At 38.0% G+C, this 18,533-nt stretch overlaps 1 gene segment (V, D, J or C); it reads left to right on the top strand.

Moving 5' to 3' along the window:
• The first annotated feature begins 14,946 nt into the window (after window positions 1-14,946).
• On the top strand, window positions 14,947-18,192 carry LOC103231433 (T cell receptor alpha variable 2-like). The segment is given in 2 exon segments: window positions 14,947-15,161; window positions 15,335-18,192. Coding segments are annotated over 2 exon segments (360 nt in total).
• Window positions 18,193-18,533: the final 341 nt, after the last annotated feature.

The raw sequence follows: 18,533 nt of genomic DNA, 5'->3' as shown, positions 1-18,533 counted from the left end.
AACAACAGGTGCTGGAGAAGATGTGGAGAAATAGGAATGCTTTTACACTGTTGGTGGGATCGTAAACTAGTTCAACCATTGTGGAAGACAGTGCGGCGATTCCTCGAGGATCCAGAACTAGAAATACCATTTGACCCAGCCATCCCCTTACTGGGTATATACCCAAAGGATTATAAATCATGCTGCTATAAAGACACATGCACATGTATGTTTATTGTGGCACTATTCACAATAGCAAAGACTTGGAACCAACCCAAATGCCCATCAATGATAGACTGGATTAAGAAAATGTGGCACATATACACCATGGAACACTATGCAGTCATAAAAAAGGATGAGTTCATATCCTTTGTAGGGACATGGATGAAGCTGGAACCCATCATTCTCAGGAAACTATCACAAGGACAGAAAACCAAACACTGCATGTTCTCACTCATAGGTAGGAATTGAACAATGATAATACTTGGACACAGGAAGGGGAACATCACACACTGGGGCCTGTCATGGGGTGAAGGGAGGCGGGAGGGATTGCATTAGGAGATATACCTAATGTAAATGATGAGTTAATTGATACAGCACACCAACATGGCACATGTATACATATGTAACAAACCTGCACATTGTGTACATGTACCCTAGAACTTAAAGTATTAAAAAGAAAAAAAGAATTGACACTCAAAACACAAGCAATACAAGATAAAGTAGATACATTGGACTTCTTCAAGATTAATAACATTTGTCTGTAAAAGGACATATCAAGAAAGTAAGAAGAAAATCTAAAGGATGGGAGAAAATATTTATGAATAATTTGTCTGACAAGGTTCTAGTATGTAGAATAAAGCACTCCTATAGCCCAACCCCAAATAGACAAACAACCTGATTAAAAATTGGCAAAAGACTTTAATAGATATTTTTACAAAGAAGATGTACAAACGGCCAACAAACATATAAAAAGTACTCAACATTTTTAGTCATCAGAGAATTGCAAATTATACCACTTCACACTCAACTAGGATGGCTATAATTTAGAAAAAATGAAAGTAAGTGTTGGTGAGAATGTGGAGAATTTGGAAACCTCATCAATTGCTGGTGGAAATGTAAAATGGTGCGGCCATTGTGGAAAACAGTTTCGTTGTTCCTCAAAAGTTAAATATAGAATTATAATAGGATCCAACAATTCCAATCCTAGATATATAACCAAAAGAATTGAAAAAAGGTATATATGAATGTTTATAGTAGCATTATTCACAACAGCCAAAAGATGGAAACAAGCCAAATGTCCATCAGTAAATGAATAAACAAAATGTGATAGAGCTACAAAAAGAATATTATTAAGCCACAAAAACAAATGAAGTACTTATTGACCTTCAAAGGCTTTTTGCTAAGCTAAAGAAACCAGACATAAAATATCACCCATTGTATGATTCTATTTATATTAAACATCCAGAATAGGCGAATTTGTAGAGTCAGAAAGTAGACTGGTGTTTACCAGTGGATGAGGAGGAGAAGTGGAGAATGACTGTTTAATAGGTATAGAGTTTTCTCATAATTAGTGTTGCTGCAAAGATAGTATGTTTAACCTTACCTGGAGCTGAGACAAATGTAGAGAGTGGAGTGAAACACAGGGGTAGAAGAAGCAGTGGGAAGAGTCCTGTGGGTAATCTCAGTCCCCAGGGAAGCTATTTCTAACTTTGTTCCGCAGAGGTCCTTGGAGAGGGCTGCCAGAGGAACTGGGAAAAGACCACAGGGAAGAGGAAACATCTAGCTGAACTTTGTAACAGTTTTGACTGAACTCAAAGTTTTCTGGAGGGAACTCAGGGGAGGCGGAAATTGAGAGTGCAGACACAGCACAGTAGCCGAAGCAGGTGGAAAGGTGTGAAATCTGAAAGCTCTGTTTGCTTTCTCAGCCAGGAGACTGGTAGCCTGGGGCAAGTTCTCAGCTCTGCTCACCCTCTGCCTGGAAATAAACTTGATGCTGTTAGGAGGGCATCAAAAGCACTTGGTGCTGTTGGTGGGGGCACCAAAAGGCTGGGAGTGAGACCAGCCAAGCAACTTCATTGCCCTCAGAACTACACTCCCATCTCCCACAGCAGCCTCAGCAAGCCCCGCCCAAGGACAGTCTGAGTTCAGACATGCCTAGCCCTGCCCCCACCTGATGGTCCTTGTCTACATGGCCTGGTACCTGAAGACAAAGGACACATTCTTTTAGGAGCTCTAGGACCCTGCCCATGCCTGGTCCTCCTTTCACTACCACAGCTGATGCTCTCTTGGAAACACCACCTCTTGGCTGGAGGCCAACCAATACAAGACTAGTACAATAGGCAAAACTATAACTAAGGACCCTCACAGAGTCCGTTTCCCTCCCTGCTACCTCCACTGGAGCAGGTGCTGCTATCCATGGCTGAGACTCCTGAAGATGGTTCACATTACAAGACTCTGTGCAGACACCCCCTGCACAGTACCAGCCCAGAGCCCAGTAGCTCCACTGGGTGGATAGATCCAGAAGAGAAAAACGATCACTACAGTTTGGTTCCCAGGAATCCACATCCCCATGGGAAGGGAGATAGCGGGCATCAAGGAAGCACACCATGGGACAAATAAATCTGAATATCAGCCCTTGAGCCCCAGATCTTCTTTCTGACATAGTCTACCCAAATGAGAAGGAACCAGAAAAACAAAAAACAAGATTCTTTAACACCCCCAAAAGATCACACTGGATCACTAGAAATGGATCCAAACCAAGATGAAATCCCTGAATTGCCAGAAAAATAATTCAGCAGGTCAATTATTAAGCTAATCAAGGAGGCACCAGAGAAAGGTGAAGTTCAACTTAGTGAAATTAAAAAAGATACAAGATATGAAAGAAAAAATATTCAGTGAAATAGATAGCATAAATAAACGACAATCACAACTTCTGGAAATGAAAAGGCACACTTAGAGAAATGCAAAATGCACTGGAAAGTCTCAGCAATGGAGTTGAACAGGCAGAGGGAAAAGCTTGGACCTCAAAGACAAGGCTTTCAAATTAACACAATCTAACAAAGACTAAGAAAAAAGAATAAAAAAAGTTAACAAAGCCTCCAAGAAGTCTGGGATTATATTAAATGACCAAACCTAAGAATAATTGGTGTTTGCGAGGAAGAAGAGAAATCAAAAGTTTGGAAAACATATTTGAGCGAATAATCGAGAAAAACTACTACAGCCTTACTGGAGATCTAGACATCCAAATACAAGAAGCTCAAAGTACACCTTCCAAATTTATTGCAAAAAAGATTATCACCCGGGCACATAGTCATCAGATTATGTAAAGTCAAGATGAAGGGAAGAATCTTAAGAGTTGTGAGGCAAAAGCACCAGGTAACCTATAAAGGGAAACCTCTCATATTAATAATAGATTTCTCAGCAGAAATCCTACAAGCTAGAAGGGATTGGGGCCCTATCTTCAGGGTCCTTAAACAAAACAATTATTAGCAAAGGATTTTGTATCCAGTGAAACTAAGATTCATAAATAAAAGAAAGATACAGTCTTTTTTGGACAAATAAATGCTGAGAAAATTCACCACTACCAAGCCAACACTACAAGAACTGCTAAAAGGACCTCTAAATCTTGAAACAAATCCTTGAAATACACCAAAATAGAACCTCCTTAAAGCATAAATCTCACAGGATCTGTAAAACAAAAACACAATAAAAAACCAAGGTATTCATGCAACAAATAGCGTGATGAATAGAATGGTACCTGATATCTCAATACTAACATTGAATGTAAATGGTCTAAGTGTTCCACTTAAAAGATACAGAATGGCAGAATGGATAAGAATTCACCAGCCAAGTATCTGCTGTCTTCAAGAGACTCACCTGACACAAAAGCACTCATAAACTTAAGGTAAAGGGGTGGAAAAAGATATTCCATGCAAATGAATGCTAAAGCAGGAGTAGCTATTCTTATATCAGACAAAACAAACTTTAAAGCAACAACAGTTAAAAAAGACAAAGAGGGTCATTCTATAATGATGAAAAAATTGTCCAACAGGAAAATATCACAATCCTAAATATATATGCACCTAACACTGGAGCTCCCAAATTTATAAAACAATTACTACTAGACCTAAGAGATGAGACAGACAACAACACAATAAGAGGAGGGGACTTCAATCCTTCACTAACAGCACTAGACAAGTCATCAAGACAGAAAGTCAACAAAGAAGCAATGAATTTAAACTATATCCTAGAATAAATGAGCTTACCAGGTATTTACAGAATATTCTACCCAACAACTGCAGAATATACATTCTATTCATCAGCACATGGAGCATTCTCCAGGAAAGACCATATGATAGGCCACAAAACAAGTCTCAATAAATTTAAGAAAATTGAAATTGTATCTAGTACTTTTATGTAATAATTACATACTTTTATGTAATTTTATGTCTTGCAATTGGGTTTCCACACTCACTATCGTATGGAACCCATTCCCTTGAAGGTCACCAGTGACCTCATAATGGTTATTTCAGAAAGCCCTTTTCCCCCCATAATGTCCTTTTTAGGGTATAGCTGTCATGCAATAAACTGAATATATTTAAAGTACACAGTCTGATAAATTCTGACATAGGTATACACCCATGACACCACCACCACGATCAAATTGATTAACATAATCGTCAATCACAAAAGTTTTCTTGTGCCCTCTTCTGACCTCCTTTTTCTCTTTTTGCACCCATCTTCCTTTACCAAGCAACCATGAATGCACTTTCTATCACTGTAGATTGGTTTAAAATTTCCAGAATTTCTAGAATTTTATGTAAATGAACAATATATACTTCTTTTGGTCTGGTTTTTTTTCTTTCTTTCTTTTTTTTTTTACTCAGCATAATCATTTTGAGATTCTTTTATGTCACTTCTTTTATTGATGGTTCACTCACCTTTATTCCTGAGTAGAATTCCATTGCGTGGCTATACCACAGTTTGTTTTTCCAACCTATAAGCACATGATTGTCAAAACAAAGTAAAGCAAAGGCAACTAACTAAAAGATGCATGGAATGACAATGACAACAGCACAGAAATAAATGCTGCTACGCCTAAGAATCTAATATGTGATAAAAAGGAGAGTATAAATCAATAAAGTAGGCAGATTTAAACCAAGTATTTTGAAGTTATTAAATGGATAAATGGGGCAAAAAATCTAACTAGACCCCTCACCTCACTTAATATAGCATGGGTAATTAAGAAGAACAATGACATTATAAAGATTATATAGTTTACATTTATTAAATCAGTTGTGACATGATCTCCTTTTAGAAAGATTATTTAGCAGTGATGTGAAGGATAAATAGAAATAGTAATCACTGAATTCTGGATGTCAAAGCAAGGAGGGTATGGTAGCCTTAGGAGCATGAGTTAATAAAAACAAGGCAATGAGAATGGAAAGGAAAGGGAAACTATAAGAGATTTCAAAATTTCAGAGGAAGAAATGATAGGTCCTCATATTTTTCTAATGGCAATTTAATTGAAGCAATCCCTTAACTTTTTTCCAGGCTTGTCTTCAGGTGACAGAGACTTGTAATTTTTTTTGGAAAAACATTTTACTAGGAGACTAGGATTCAAGCTGTAAACCTTGTTTAATCACAAACTTTATGATCTTAGATTAGTTGTGTAATCTTCTGGACTTTTGCTTTCTCTCCTGTAAAGGTCAACTCTAAGACTTCTTTCAACTTCAGATTTCTTGGATAATAATTTATTATCTTGAATCACATCTCCAATTGGGCCTAAGACAACAGACCAATTCAGTGGGAAATTAAAATAGTAAGTGAGTTGTATGGACTAACTACCACGCACAGAGTCTTGGTGAAGAAGGTGCTATAATTTACATTAGAAGTCTTCTTTGCACACCGTGTTTTCTCTTAATGATGAAGGAAGCTGTGCAGAGAGGGTTACAGGGTACTAATTTGCTTTTGCTCTGCTGGGTCGAATGGCACTCAAGAGGTTGATTGTTTATAATCAAACACACACAAGTTCTGGAAGCAAGAAGACTAGAGTTTGGTTACTTTTGACAAGTTACAGGTCAATAGAGACTGCTTCTTAAGAAGACCTAGAGGAAAATGCAACTTTTTAATTAATCTCCTGTGTTTCTCTGGCTCATGCCATTATCATAGATAAGACCAAGGGATGCCTCTGGTGATTCATTAGAACTCTTAGGCTCACTGATTACTCTTTGGTCTCTAAATGCTTCTCTGTGGTAAGAAGAGTATTTAGCAAAGGAAGCTGGGTTTCCCCAGAGGACTTTATTAAAACTGTTGTGGTTTTGAAGTGATTAGCATGTAAATGAATTAATGTGGTCAATGAACCAAGCTATGTACACAGAGAATATCTAGGAGGCAGAGAATCATACAGTCTAGTCATACTCAGGAGAAACTGTTTAGCATTCAGAGGTGAATTCTGGAAGAAAGATGAAAAAGGAACTCAGAATTACTGCCTGATTTCGGAAACACTAAACATGAAATGACAGAAGATTAGAAGATCTTTGTAGAGTTTGTACATGTTGCTTTAGAATAGATTCCTGGAGCAAAAGTAGAAATGGCTTACCATTAGAGGAAGCGGGTTAGTTCAATTTCTAAGCTACCTTTGCACACCTGGTGACACCACTTCCTATTTGCAGTCTGCAAATATCATCAACTCCCTTATACGTGACACTGGTTATATTTCAGAGGCAGATTAATCTTATTCTACTGTATAGAATAGATTGGGGGTGGAGAGAGCTAGCTGATTTAAACTCTAGGTGGATGTTAGAAACAAATACTAAAATTGAAAGTCAGAAAGAGAGGCAGGTTTTGTGTGAAAAGAAGTTAGATTTTGACTACTTTAATAATAAGATCTCTTGAGTAAAGAAAACTAAATTTCTCTTAGGAGTTCATCAGTTTCCTTTGCAGTCCCAACTCACTAGGGATGTCAGAGTTAGGGTCATGATACCATTCTTGTGAGTTACAGTTAGTTATAGCATGTTTGCATTTACTGATTTTTATGAGATAAAGTTGCTTTACTACTATTTGCCTACAAATTGTAATGGAAATTAAAATCTATGGGTCTGTGATGCGAATAGTTCTCCTGGGGTGGGACAGTACACACTTGCATGACTATAGGCAAAACCATGTCATATTAGATATTTATTCAAAAATAAATGGCTCATCTACTTCCCTAAAATTTTTCTTTGAAATGACTACCAAAGATACAGGTAGGACTGATTGAGAAAGGGCAGAAATTAAAGGTCCGAAAATGGAACCTTAGGGAATTCTTATGAAAAGAGAGAAAAGTTGAGAAAGAAGAATAAAAAGATGTAGTCTGGGAAGTATTAGGCAAATCAGGCTTGAGAAATATTATGAAAGTTTTAAGCAATGCTCCCTTACAATTGCAAAATGGGAAGTATTGTCTCCTTTCATGTTTTGGAAGAGTTTGTGAAGGATTGGGGCTAATTCTTTCAACATTTGATACAATTCACTAGTGAAGCTTCCTGAGCCTGGGCTTGACTTTGCGGAATATTTTTTGTTTACTTATTTGATCTTGTTATAGATCTGTTCGGATTTTCTATTTCTTCTTGAGTCAGTTCTGATACTTTGCATCTTTCTAAGCATTTGTCTTCTCATCCAGGTTATCCAATTTGTTGGCGTATGTCATTGCTGTTCATAGCATTCCCTTATAATCATTTTTATTTCTGTAAAATTGGTAGTAATGTTTCTATTCCTGATTTTAGTCATTTTGGTGTTTTTTTTTATTGGTTAATTTAGCACGACAAAAAGTTTGTCAATTTTCTTGCTCTTTTCAAAGAAGATGTTTTTGGTTTAATTTGTTTTTCTCTATTGCTTTTATAATCTCTATTTCATTTATCTCCACTCTAGTCTTTATTATTTCCTTCCTTCTTTTTGCTTTAGGTTTAGTTTGTTCCTTTATTTTTAGTTTAAGGTAAACAGATGATTAATTTAATATTTTTTCTTTTTATAATTTGGTGTTTATAAATTTCCCTTTAAGCAGTGCTTTAGCTGCATATCATAAGTTTTGTTATGGATTTTTTGGGTGTGTTTTTGTTTCCTTTAATCTCAAATTATTTTCCTATTTCCCTCGTGATTTCTTCTTTGAGTCGTTGTTTATTTAGGAGTGTGTTGTTTAATTTTCACATATTTGTGAATTTCCCAAATTTCCTTTTTAACTTTTAATTTAATTTTATTATGGTAGGAGAAAATTATATAGTTTTAATCCTTTTAAATTTATTAATTTTTAATTTGGTTCTTTTGTTACAATTTCTATCTCTTCATTGATATTTTGTAGTTAGTGAGACATAATTCTTATATTCTCTTAGTTCCTTATTTGTGATTTTTAAAAGTTCTTTGAACATGTTTAAAATACCTGATTTAGAGACTCAAGATGGCCTGGTAGATGCACCCGGCACGCGCCTCTCCTCCGACGGGAACCGAAGGAGACGGAAGAAGTCCTCCCCTACAAAGCGACTTCACAAACTTGGAAGAAGCCACTTTCACAGGATGCGCAGATCTCAACGGAAGGACACAGAAAACATGAAAAAGCAAGGAAATGGGCCGCCTCCAAAGGAACCCAGTAATTCTGCAGCAGCAGATCCCCATCCAAAAGAAACACAAGATATTTTGGAGAGAGAATTGAACATAGAGATTATACAGTTGATGGGCATAATGCAAGCATCATTTGGAAAAGAACAGAGAAAAAAGATGGAAGTAGTTACCGTTCTACAGGAAGAAATTACCAACTTCAGTGATATTCCTAAAAGCAACCTAAGGATACTTCTGAAACTGAAGAAATCACTGGATGAAATACAAAGCAAACTCAAAAGCTTCAATGATAGACTAGACCAAGTAGAAGAAAAACTCTCAAAACTTGAAATCTGAGGCATGTTTCTTAAAGATTTAAAGGATTATACTCTGACCATTAATGTGAACAAAATCTTCTGGGTTAATTCTTATACTGGGGTCTTGGATAATCATTAAAGTAAAATGAGAATAAAAAAATAAAATAAAATAAAATAAAATACCTGATTTAAAGTCTTTGCCTCATAATTTCAATATCTAGCTTCCTTAAACTTTCCTTTTTTTGTTTGACTTTTCTGTAGACCATATCTTCTTGTTTCTTTGCATGTTTTATCTTTTTTTTTTGTTGGAAACTGGATATGGATATTTTATTTTACTTTTGCATTGAAACATTTTATTCATTTATCTATCTTTAAAATTTTATCATTTTTTGAGAGATATTAATATTTCAAATAAAGTGGTAACTTTGGAAATGTCACTCACTCCCCTGGTGTTTGTTGAGCTGCTGCTTGTTATTGTGTTTGCTATCAGTTTGTTTACTGACTTTCCTGAACACATTTGTGAAGTCTGTATTCTTTGTCATGTGTGACCATTAAAGTCTCTGCTTGTTTAGCTTAATGGTCAGCTAATGATTGGACAGAGATTTCCTTAAATGTCTGGAACCAGCAGGTCTCTTATCCTTCACTGATGGGCTTTGTATGTGGGTTTCACTGGATCTTCCATATTTAGCCAGGCGGTTTGCAACTCTGCCTTAGCCTTCACTTCTTGCTATCACAGAGCTTCAAGGTCAGTCTTAGGTGAGATATTAGGTACTTCTTAAAGCTTTCCTACGTCTTCAAATGGCCTTTGGCATGTATACAGCCTTCTGTGTGCTTGTGCTTTCTAGAGTTTCAGGAATATGTTGGAGTTTTTCAGAGCCCCCTATGGACATTTCATTATTGAGCTTTTCCTTTAAGTGTATTGGTCAGTTTTTTGTTTGTTCCACTATTATCATCTCCTCAGGCAGTGGCAATGTTAAATAATTGGTGCTTATTGTTTTCCATCCCCTCCCCTCCAGAAAGGTTGTTTGCAATGAGAAAGTTCTGAATAAGATCAAACAGAGGCAAGTCTTGCCAATGGAAGTTGCAAGAATGTGCCAGACAGGTCAAATAATGACAATTATCTGAGAACTATGTTTTTGAGGAACTCCAAACCAGCTTCACCCTCTCTAGTAGCTTCAAGGCTGCTGTTTCTCACCATTGTGGCAGTGCTATTGGTTTTCAAGGCTATTGGAGAGCTGGGGAGAGGAAGAAGAGAACAGGGCAAATTTAAACACCACAAAGTTGCTGCTCACTGTTTTTATCTAGATACAGCCAGTTTTCTTGAGTAAATGCTTCTTGAGTTACTGCAAGTCTTTTGTTAATTTCCAGAGTTCAGAAAAAGTTATTTATTTATTTATTTATTTTTGAGATAGAGTCTCACTCTGTCACCCAGGCTGGAGTGCAGCAGTGGCACGATCTTGGCTCACTGCAAACTATGTCTCCTGGGTTCAGGTGATTCTCATGCCTCAGCCTCCTGAGTAGCTGAAATTACAGGCACCACCATGCCCAGCTAAATTTTGTATTTTTAGTACAGACAGGGTTTCACCATGTTGCGAGGCTGGTCTCGAATTCCTGACCTCGAGTGATCTACCTGCCTCAGCCTCCCAAAATGCAGAGTTTATAGGTATGAGTCATTGTGCTTGGCCAGAGTAAGTTATTTTGACAATTTTTTTTGGTGTTGTCATTGCCTTTGGTTTTTTATTGTTATGCTGCTATTCTCACTGACCTCACTCATGCTATTCTGTCAGGCCTCAATCAATTTTCTTCACAGAGCACAGTCTCTTCATCATTTCCCACAAAATCCAATTACAGCAAGTAATTATTTTTCAATAGACTTTATTGGAGTCTATTTGAATAACTGACAGATAAAGTCCCATTTTTGTTGTATGTTACCTTTTGCCATCTTGGGGGGTTTTACCATTTTTTCCTTTATCTATCTCCCACACTATCCCCAGATACCTCTCCCTGTAATATTAAGCCTATTCTTTCTTTTTTGAATCCTACTTGGTGTTATTTTCTTCTCTAATCGCTGTCCTAAACCAGTGAAGTTCTTTTAGAACTTTGGAGGAATTCAAATGAATTAGAATTATATCTTGTTATAAATATTGTATTTAAGTCCCAGGTATGTTGGATATAGATCATTTCAAAGTGTCTTTTCAAGCTATACAATGACATTTTGGGTGGCTGCTGCTTGTGAAACTACCAAGATCTCCATATCCTCCTTATTTCTTTCTTTGTCTCTCTCCACCTGAATTAATTTTTCTCCTTTCATAGATGAGACCTATTTTTTTTGTAACTTGGAGAGAGGAGAGAAAATTTGGATGAGTAAAAAGGTTAAGGTGAAGAGATGAGAAAATATTGGAGCAGGACGGCATACCATCTGTTCTCCACTTGTCTCCTCATACTGATGTTGAGCCCCCTGTGGAGACAGAATTTTAGAGATAGAAGTGGATTGAAATATGTTCAAAAGGAACTTTGTGGGATGTACAGAAAATACCCACTCTTTTCCAGCACTACTGGACATTCTAAAAAATTGGGCATGTGTTAGGCTACAAAGGAAACTTCAATAATGGAGACATTGTAGCTGCATTCTCTTTTTGGTCAGAAGCAAGACAGGGATAGCCACTATCAGTACTACTCTTCGTTATTTTCCTCCAGTAGTATGTTTGCAGATATATTCTTTAGTGTATACATCAGATGATATCGTTTGAATATTTGTCCTCACTCAAATGTTGAAATTTAATCCCCAATGCTGGAGATGGGGCCTGATGGGATGTATTTGTATCATGGGGGCAGATCCCTCATGGCATAGTGCTGTCTTTGTGATAATGAGTTCTTGTGATGTCAGGTCATTTAAAAGTGTGTGGCACCCCCCACCCTCAATCTGCTCCTTCTTTCACCATGTTACATGCCTGCTGCTCCTTTGCCTTCTACCATGACTGTAAGCTTCCTGAGGCCTCCCTAGAAGCTGATCAGAAGCCAACACTATACTTCCTGTAAAGCCTGCAGAACTGTGAGCTGGTCAAACCTCTTTTCTTTGTAAGTTATCCAGTCTCAGGTATTTCTTTATAGCAATGAAAGAATAGCTAATACAGTAGGGTCTATGTCTCGGACTTTCCGAGCAGCAATGGAAGGGCTTTGTATATTCAGTACTGAGTGTTCTTGTTGGTTGAGTGAATTTGTAGTGTTAAGGTGAGTAGTGTGAGATTTGATTGATTAGAGATTTCCCTGTGCCGTGTTTAAACATTGTTTTTGGCTGTATAGCATTGAATTCTCACTGCTTATCTCTGCTGGACAGTCTGTGATCTACTTAATATATCTTAATATCTTTCTTTTCTGCTTAAATTAGCTAAGTAGATTTTATTAAATTACATCTGAATATTTGACTGACAAAAAGAGGATCTTGCTAAAGCTAAGATAGTAAAAATAGTATAGTAGTATTGCAGAAAGAAACAACAAGATGAATATAAAACTCAGGAAGTTCAATAGGTAACTTTGTGAATCAAGTTCATAGGTAACTCTGATATGATAATCATGATGCCACAAATCTGTAGGGAATGCTGGATTATTTAGTAGATTGTGCTATTAAAACTGTCCTGCTCTATGGAGAAAAATAAAGTAGTCGGGTCTTCTACAGATGTAAATTTTAGATGAATTAAAACCTAAATGTAAAAGACAAATCTAGAAAGATAATAAACACAGTGTGGGAAAATGTATTTGTGGCTTTGGGGTGAAGAATGATTTCTAAATCAAAATCCCTAAAGCTCAATAAAGTGAAAAAAAATGATAATGTTGATTCCTTCAAAATTAAGGACTTCCATTAAAAAAAGGACACCATAGACAAACCTAGTAGACTGGGACCATATTAGAAAAAGATATTTGTGATTTTGGATACAGCCAAAAATTAATATATGGGAAACTCTTATGATTTACTGAGAAACACTAGAGGACTAATTTTAAAGTGTGAAATCCTTTGTATGGATAACATGGGAAAGGGGAAATACAAATAGCTCAATTTGACTAATAATCAGAGTAATGCAATTTGAGATTCCATACTCAGTAGATTGGTAAAAGTAGACAGTTTTGTAATACTAAGTGTTGTTGAGGTTATGGAAAGACTGGAATGCTCATGTACTGCTGGTAGAAGTGTAAGTGGCTGTAGCTACTTTCAATCATTACGGTAGTGAAATCGAGCATGTGTATGTACTATGATTGAACAATCTTTGCTGGGGACATACCCTAGAGAAATTCTCACATAGTTAATAGGTGAAATGTGAAAAAAATGTTAATTGCTGTGTTTGCAGGAGTTACAGGCAGCCTATCATTCCACCACTAGGGGATTGCCTAAGTAAGTGTGGTGCATGCTGAAATACTGTGCAGTAGCTACTTTGAACCAAAAGTACATAACCAGTATCTTAAGTTATCTATAGCTCTGTACTACTTGACTTCAGTAAGAAGCTGCTTGAAGTCTTAATCAGCTTACTTGTACAATTGTATTCCTTTTGTGTTCCGCTCTGTGTTTTGGTTGTCAGAAATTTCAGAGCTCAAATTAATCATAGTAGCGATCTTAGTCCTTCCATTAAATAAATTGGTGCCCACTTCCCTTTGATTTTTTCTATCCTCATTTTAGAGTCATTTTGGAATTCTGTATTTTATTTGGAAGCTTTTTGAGGTCATAAATATAAATACAAGGTTTCTGTTGGACCTAAATGATCATCTTATCATTATCATGTTTTTTATTTTTAGACGGAGTGTTGCTCTGTTGCCCAGGTTGGAGTGAAGTGGTGCGATCTCGGCTCACTGCAACCTCTGCCTCCCGGGGTCAAGTGATTCTCCTGCCTCAGCTTCCCGAGTAGCTGGGATCACAGGCGCCTGCCACCATGCCCAGGTAATTTATATCTTTTTAGTAGAGACGGGGTTTCACCATGTTGACCAGGCTGGTCTCGAACTCCTGACCTCAGGTGATCCACTCACCTTGGCCTCCCAAAGTGCTGGGATTACGGGCTTGAGCCACTGTTCCTGGCTCATCTTATCATTATTAAGGACTCTCTCATTAAGAAAAGAGAAAAGATTAGGAAAGAAACAGATTTCGTCTCACCTAGAAGACTATTTAAGAAAGGAAAGGGGATTCATAAAGCAACCATCGAAAGAGAAGTGTGTTACTCCATGAAAGTATATGTTTAATAGCCACTCACCTGAATAAAGAACATCTTTTAGTAATCAGAAGGCTTTTCCAAAAGGCAGTTATTTCATCTGGATAGCCTTCCTATTCCTATGGAAATTGAATAAGGATAAAGAATTTGAACAAAAGCAAAGGACACGAAATCTCTTGAAGATATGAGAAGCTGTGAACACTTGTCTTAGAGGGTGCATGGAGAAATTATTTTTCGTGAGTTCTCATGTAGTCCACTAGGTGGCAGAGGTTACATAAAAACCCTGCCGTATAATAAACGCCGAATTGCTACAAACTGTGTTTCCTCTTCTTTTTCAAGTAAAATCCCAAGGAAACCTGTAACAGTATAATAAAAGCCGGAGACAGAACTTTGTAGTAAGCCCTATATTAATAACAATAACAGTGTCAAGTTGCAAAATGAGGATAGGTACCATACCAAAAGAGATTATCTCCAAATGCAGTTTTTGCTTCTTTTGTTTACAGAAAATGTACAACTCACGTTTTTTTTCCATATTTGTTCCAAAGATCACCTTGAATGCAAGGGGTCAAATTTTGATCAGCATATTTACACAGTAACTTTTGTACCTTAAAAAAATTCATTTCTCATCTACTGCGGCTACTAATATTTCATGCTAGTTATTTTAAACACATTAGCAGGTCATCATGTCGTATGTGATGGGATTTAGCACACTTTTTGTGTGAATATATCACTTTAATTTGTATAATGGAGCAGTGCTCCATTAATTATGTGACTCCTTCTAATACCCTTAGAGAAGAAAGGAAGCTCCTTGAATACTAAATTTGAACAACCACAGTGACCTTATAAAGGGTGCATTCCCTTTTAAGATTAATTTCTCAGAACAAAGCACAGTGAAGTCATTACTATGCAGCCTCACAACTGTAGCAGCCCTTCTAAAGGTTGTAGATTCTGGTTGATGATGTCACTGACACAAAGAAAAAAAATGCAAAACAGATAGTCTTAAATAAACTTTCTGGTGAGACCAACTGCATTTTGGCCATGGCTCTGCAGAGCACTCTGGGGACAGTGTGGCTGGGATTTCTCCTCAACTCTCTGTGGAATGGTGAGTAGGGTCCTTCACTATTTGGTTTTGTAAAAGTGTAGGAAATTGTTTTAAAATTTGGACTCATTTTTAATAGAAAAACAGAGAAGTCAGATCAAATATTCACTGTACCTAAGGGGCAATCAACAAACCAAATAGTACTATTAAAGTGACAGCCCTCTTTGTTTTCTTAGTTGCAGAAAGCAAGGACCAAGTGTTTCAGCCTTCCACAGTGGCATCTTCGGAGGGAGCCATGGTGGAAATCTTCTGTAATCACTCTGTGTCCAATGCTTACAACTTCTTCTGGTACCTTCACTTCCCGGGATGTGCACCAAGACTCCTTGTTAAGGGCTCAAAGCCTTCTCAGCAGGGACGATACAACATGACGTATGAACGATTCTCTTCATCGCTGCTCCTCCTCCAGGTGCGGGAGGCAGATGCTGCTGTTTACTACTGTGCTGTGGAGGACACAGAGGCAGGGAACCCATGAAGAGCTGAACAGAAACAGAGATCACAGCCTTTGCAGGAGGCAAAACAGACGAGCAATAACTTTTTCTTCCTTAATTCAGTGTTACCCAAGCTTTTTCATTTGGTACTACTATTAGGAAAAAAAATCGAGTCCAGACACACACTATGTATTAACAAATGTCCATAAAAATATGCTTTTAATTTTTATTTTGAGATAGGGTCTTGCTCTGTCACCCACGCTGGAGTGCGGTGGCATGATCATAGCTCATTGTAGCCTTGAACTCCAGGGCTCAAGGGTAGCTGGGACTCAGCCTTCTGAGTAGGTGAGACTATAGGCATGTGCCACCATGCCCAATGAATTTTCCTCCTTTTTGTAGACATGAGTTCTCCCTGTGTTGTCCAGACTGGTCTCAAACTCCTGGCTTCAAGTGATCCTCCTGCTTCAGCCTCCAAAAGTGTAAGAATTATGGGTGTGAGTCAATGCACCTGGCCCAGAAAATATGCTTTTAAATGGTGATTATTTCAAACAGTCTTCTTGATATCTGAAACACTCTTGACTCATTTTTTGAGATCTGATTAGATTATTTTTGCTTTTCCCTCATAAAATGACTGATGATGAACTTGCCATAGTAGTAAGAGGCAGGTCAACTCTTCCATTTACTTTTCTTTATAAAAAATTCAGACAGGCCGGAGTGCAGTGGCATGATCATAGCTCACTGCGGCCTTGAACTCCTGGCCTCCAGTGATCCTCCTGCCTTGACCTCCCAAAGCACTGGGATTATAGGTGTGAGCCACCAGGGTCAGTCAACTCTTTCATTTTCTCATTGCTGTCTGTGCTTACCTTTTAAATACTATCTGCTAGCTTCAGTTTCTTTGCAGCAATACTTTCAAAACAAGTCCATTTTGTAAAGGGTGGTTTAGTTAACATTGGATGATGTAATAAGAAGTGAGAAAGGAATGAATGAATGACTGGCTGCTACCTACAGCCCTGCATTTGGAACCTCAATCCTTGCCTCAGGATACTTTGCTTATAATCTAGCATACAGTCCTGTTGAGGGGGCCAGTCAGTGAGTATATGAAATATTAGTAAAACTGAATCTCCTTCACAATATTTATTTTTCTTTTTTTTCCTTCACAATATTTAAACTAAAAACAAATGCAAATGGAAGTATTTGTACTTATTGCAATGCATTCTTCCCACACCCCTGTTAATTAGCTTGGTCCTCCCATCCCAGATGTGTCCCTCCCACTTTAGAGACCAATGCCTTAGGGTGGCCCAGTGGTTCTTAATATATTTTATCCTCCTAGATCAGAAGTTTTGTGAAAACTGGATTTGTTTTCTTTCGGGGCCATATTCTAGATAAACTCAATCAGGGTTTGTAGGGGTGGGACCCAGAAGTCTATATTTTCCATAAAGCTCTGCTGGTGATTTTTTTGCTCAGCCAGGTTTGATCTGGGAATTTCAGATTTTGGACCCCAGGTGTATTAGTCCATTCTCACGCTGCTATAAAGAAATACCCAAGACTGGGTAATTTATAAAGAAAAGAGGTTTAATTGACTCACAGTTCTGCATGGCTGGGAAGGTCTCAGGAAACTTACAATCATGATGGAAGGCAAAGGGGAAGAAAGGCACCTTCTTCACAGGGCAGCAAGAAGGCGAAGTGCCAGCAGGGGAAATGCCAGACATGTATAAAACCATCAGATCTTGTGAGAACTCATTCACTATCATGAGAACAGCATGCGGGAAACCATCTCCATGATTCAATTACCTCCCACCGGGTCCCTCCCACAACATGTGGGGATTATTACAATTCAAGGTGAGATTTGTATGGGGATACAGAGCCAAACCATATTACCAGGTCTCCAGGATTTAACCACTATTCTCTACTTCCTTTCAGGCAGAATTTTAGTAACAGAGGAGGGCTTCAGGAAGTGAACTGTACAGTGCAATTGCTTGCTTACACAGTAGACTTTCAGCAAATGTTGACATTTGGAATAAAAAGTGAAGGGCAAGATGGGCATGACGGCTTACACCTGTAATCCCAACACTTGGGAAGCTGAGGTGGGAGGATCCCTTGAGCCCAGGAGTTCGAGACCAGCCTAGTCAACATAGTAAAACCCTGTCTCTATAAAAAACAGAAAAAATTAGCTTGGTGTGTTGGCATGTGCCTGTAGTCCCAGCTACTTGGGAGGCTAAGGTGGGAGGATCGCTTGAGCCAGGGAGGTTAAGACTGCAGTGAGCCATGAGGGCACCATTGCACTCCAGCCTGGGTAACAGCAAAACCCTGTCTCGATTAAAAGAAAAAAAGTGGCCTGGTGCTGTGGATCATGCCTATAATCCCAGCACTTTGGGAGGCTAAGGCAGGTGGATCGCTTGAGCTCAGGAGTTCGATACCAGCCTGGTCTATACCCAAAATACCAAAAATTAGCTAGGAGTGCTGTGCACCTGCGGTCCTAGCTACTTGGGAGGCTGAGGTGGGAGGATGGCTTGAGCCTGTGTGGTGGAGGTTGCAGTGAGCCAAGATGGCACCACTGCACTCCAGCCTGGGCATCAGAGTGAGACCCTGTTAAAAAAAAAAAAGGAAAAAGGTGAAGAGCAGATTGCTGATGACAGAAGAAAAAAGGCGTTTTAGTAATGTCAATTGTCATGAAACTTTGCCAAGATGTCATAAGATTGACTTTTAAATGCAAATTTTTAATAACATCCAAATATTTCCATTGGATATAAATGTAAATTGGTATGCTTGTGCTTGTATTACTTTGTTAGGCATATTATATTTTGGGTTGTTGCTTGTTTAAAAGTGTGTTAATCTTGTTTATTTTATTTTATTTCTTTATTTTTTCTGAGATGGAGTCTCACTCTTGTCGTTCAGGCTGGAGGGCAGTGGTGCAATCTGGGCTCACTGCAACCTCCACCTTCCGGCT

This window comes from Chlorocebus sabaeus, chromosome 29 (assembly GCF_047675955.1).
Source record: "Chlorocebus sabaeus isolate Y175 chromosome 29, mChlSab1.0.hap1, whole genome shotgun sequence".
In the NCBI taxonomy this organism is placed as follows: domain Eukaryota; kingdom Metazoa; phylum Chordata; class Mammalia; order Primates; family Cercopithecidae; genus Chlorocebus; species Chlorocebus sabaeus.
This window is presented reverse-complemented; position numbering and strand designations above follow the sequence as displayed.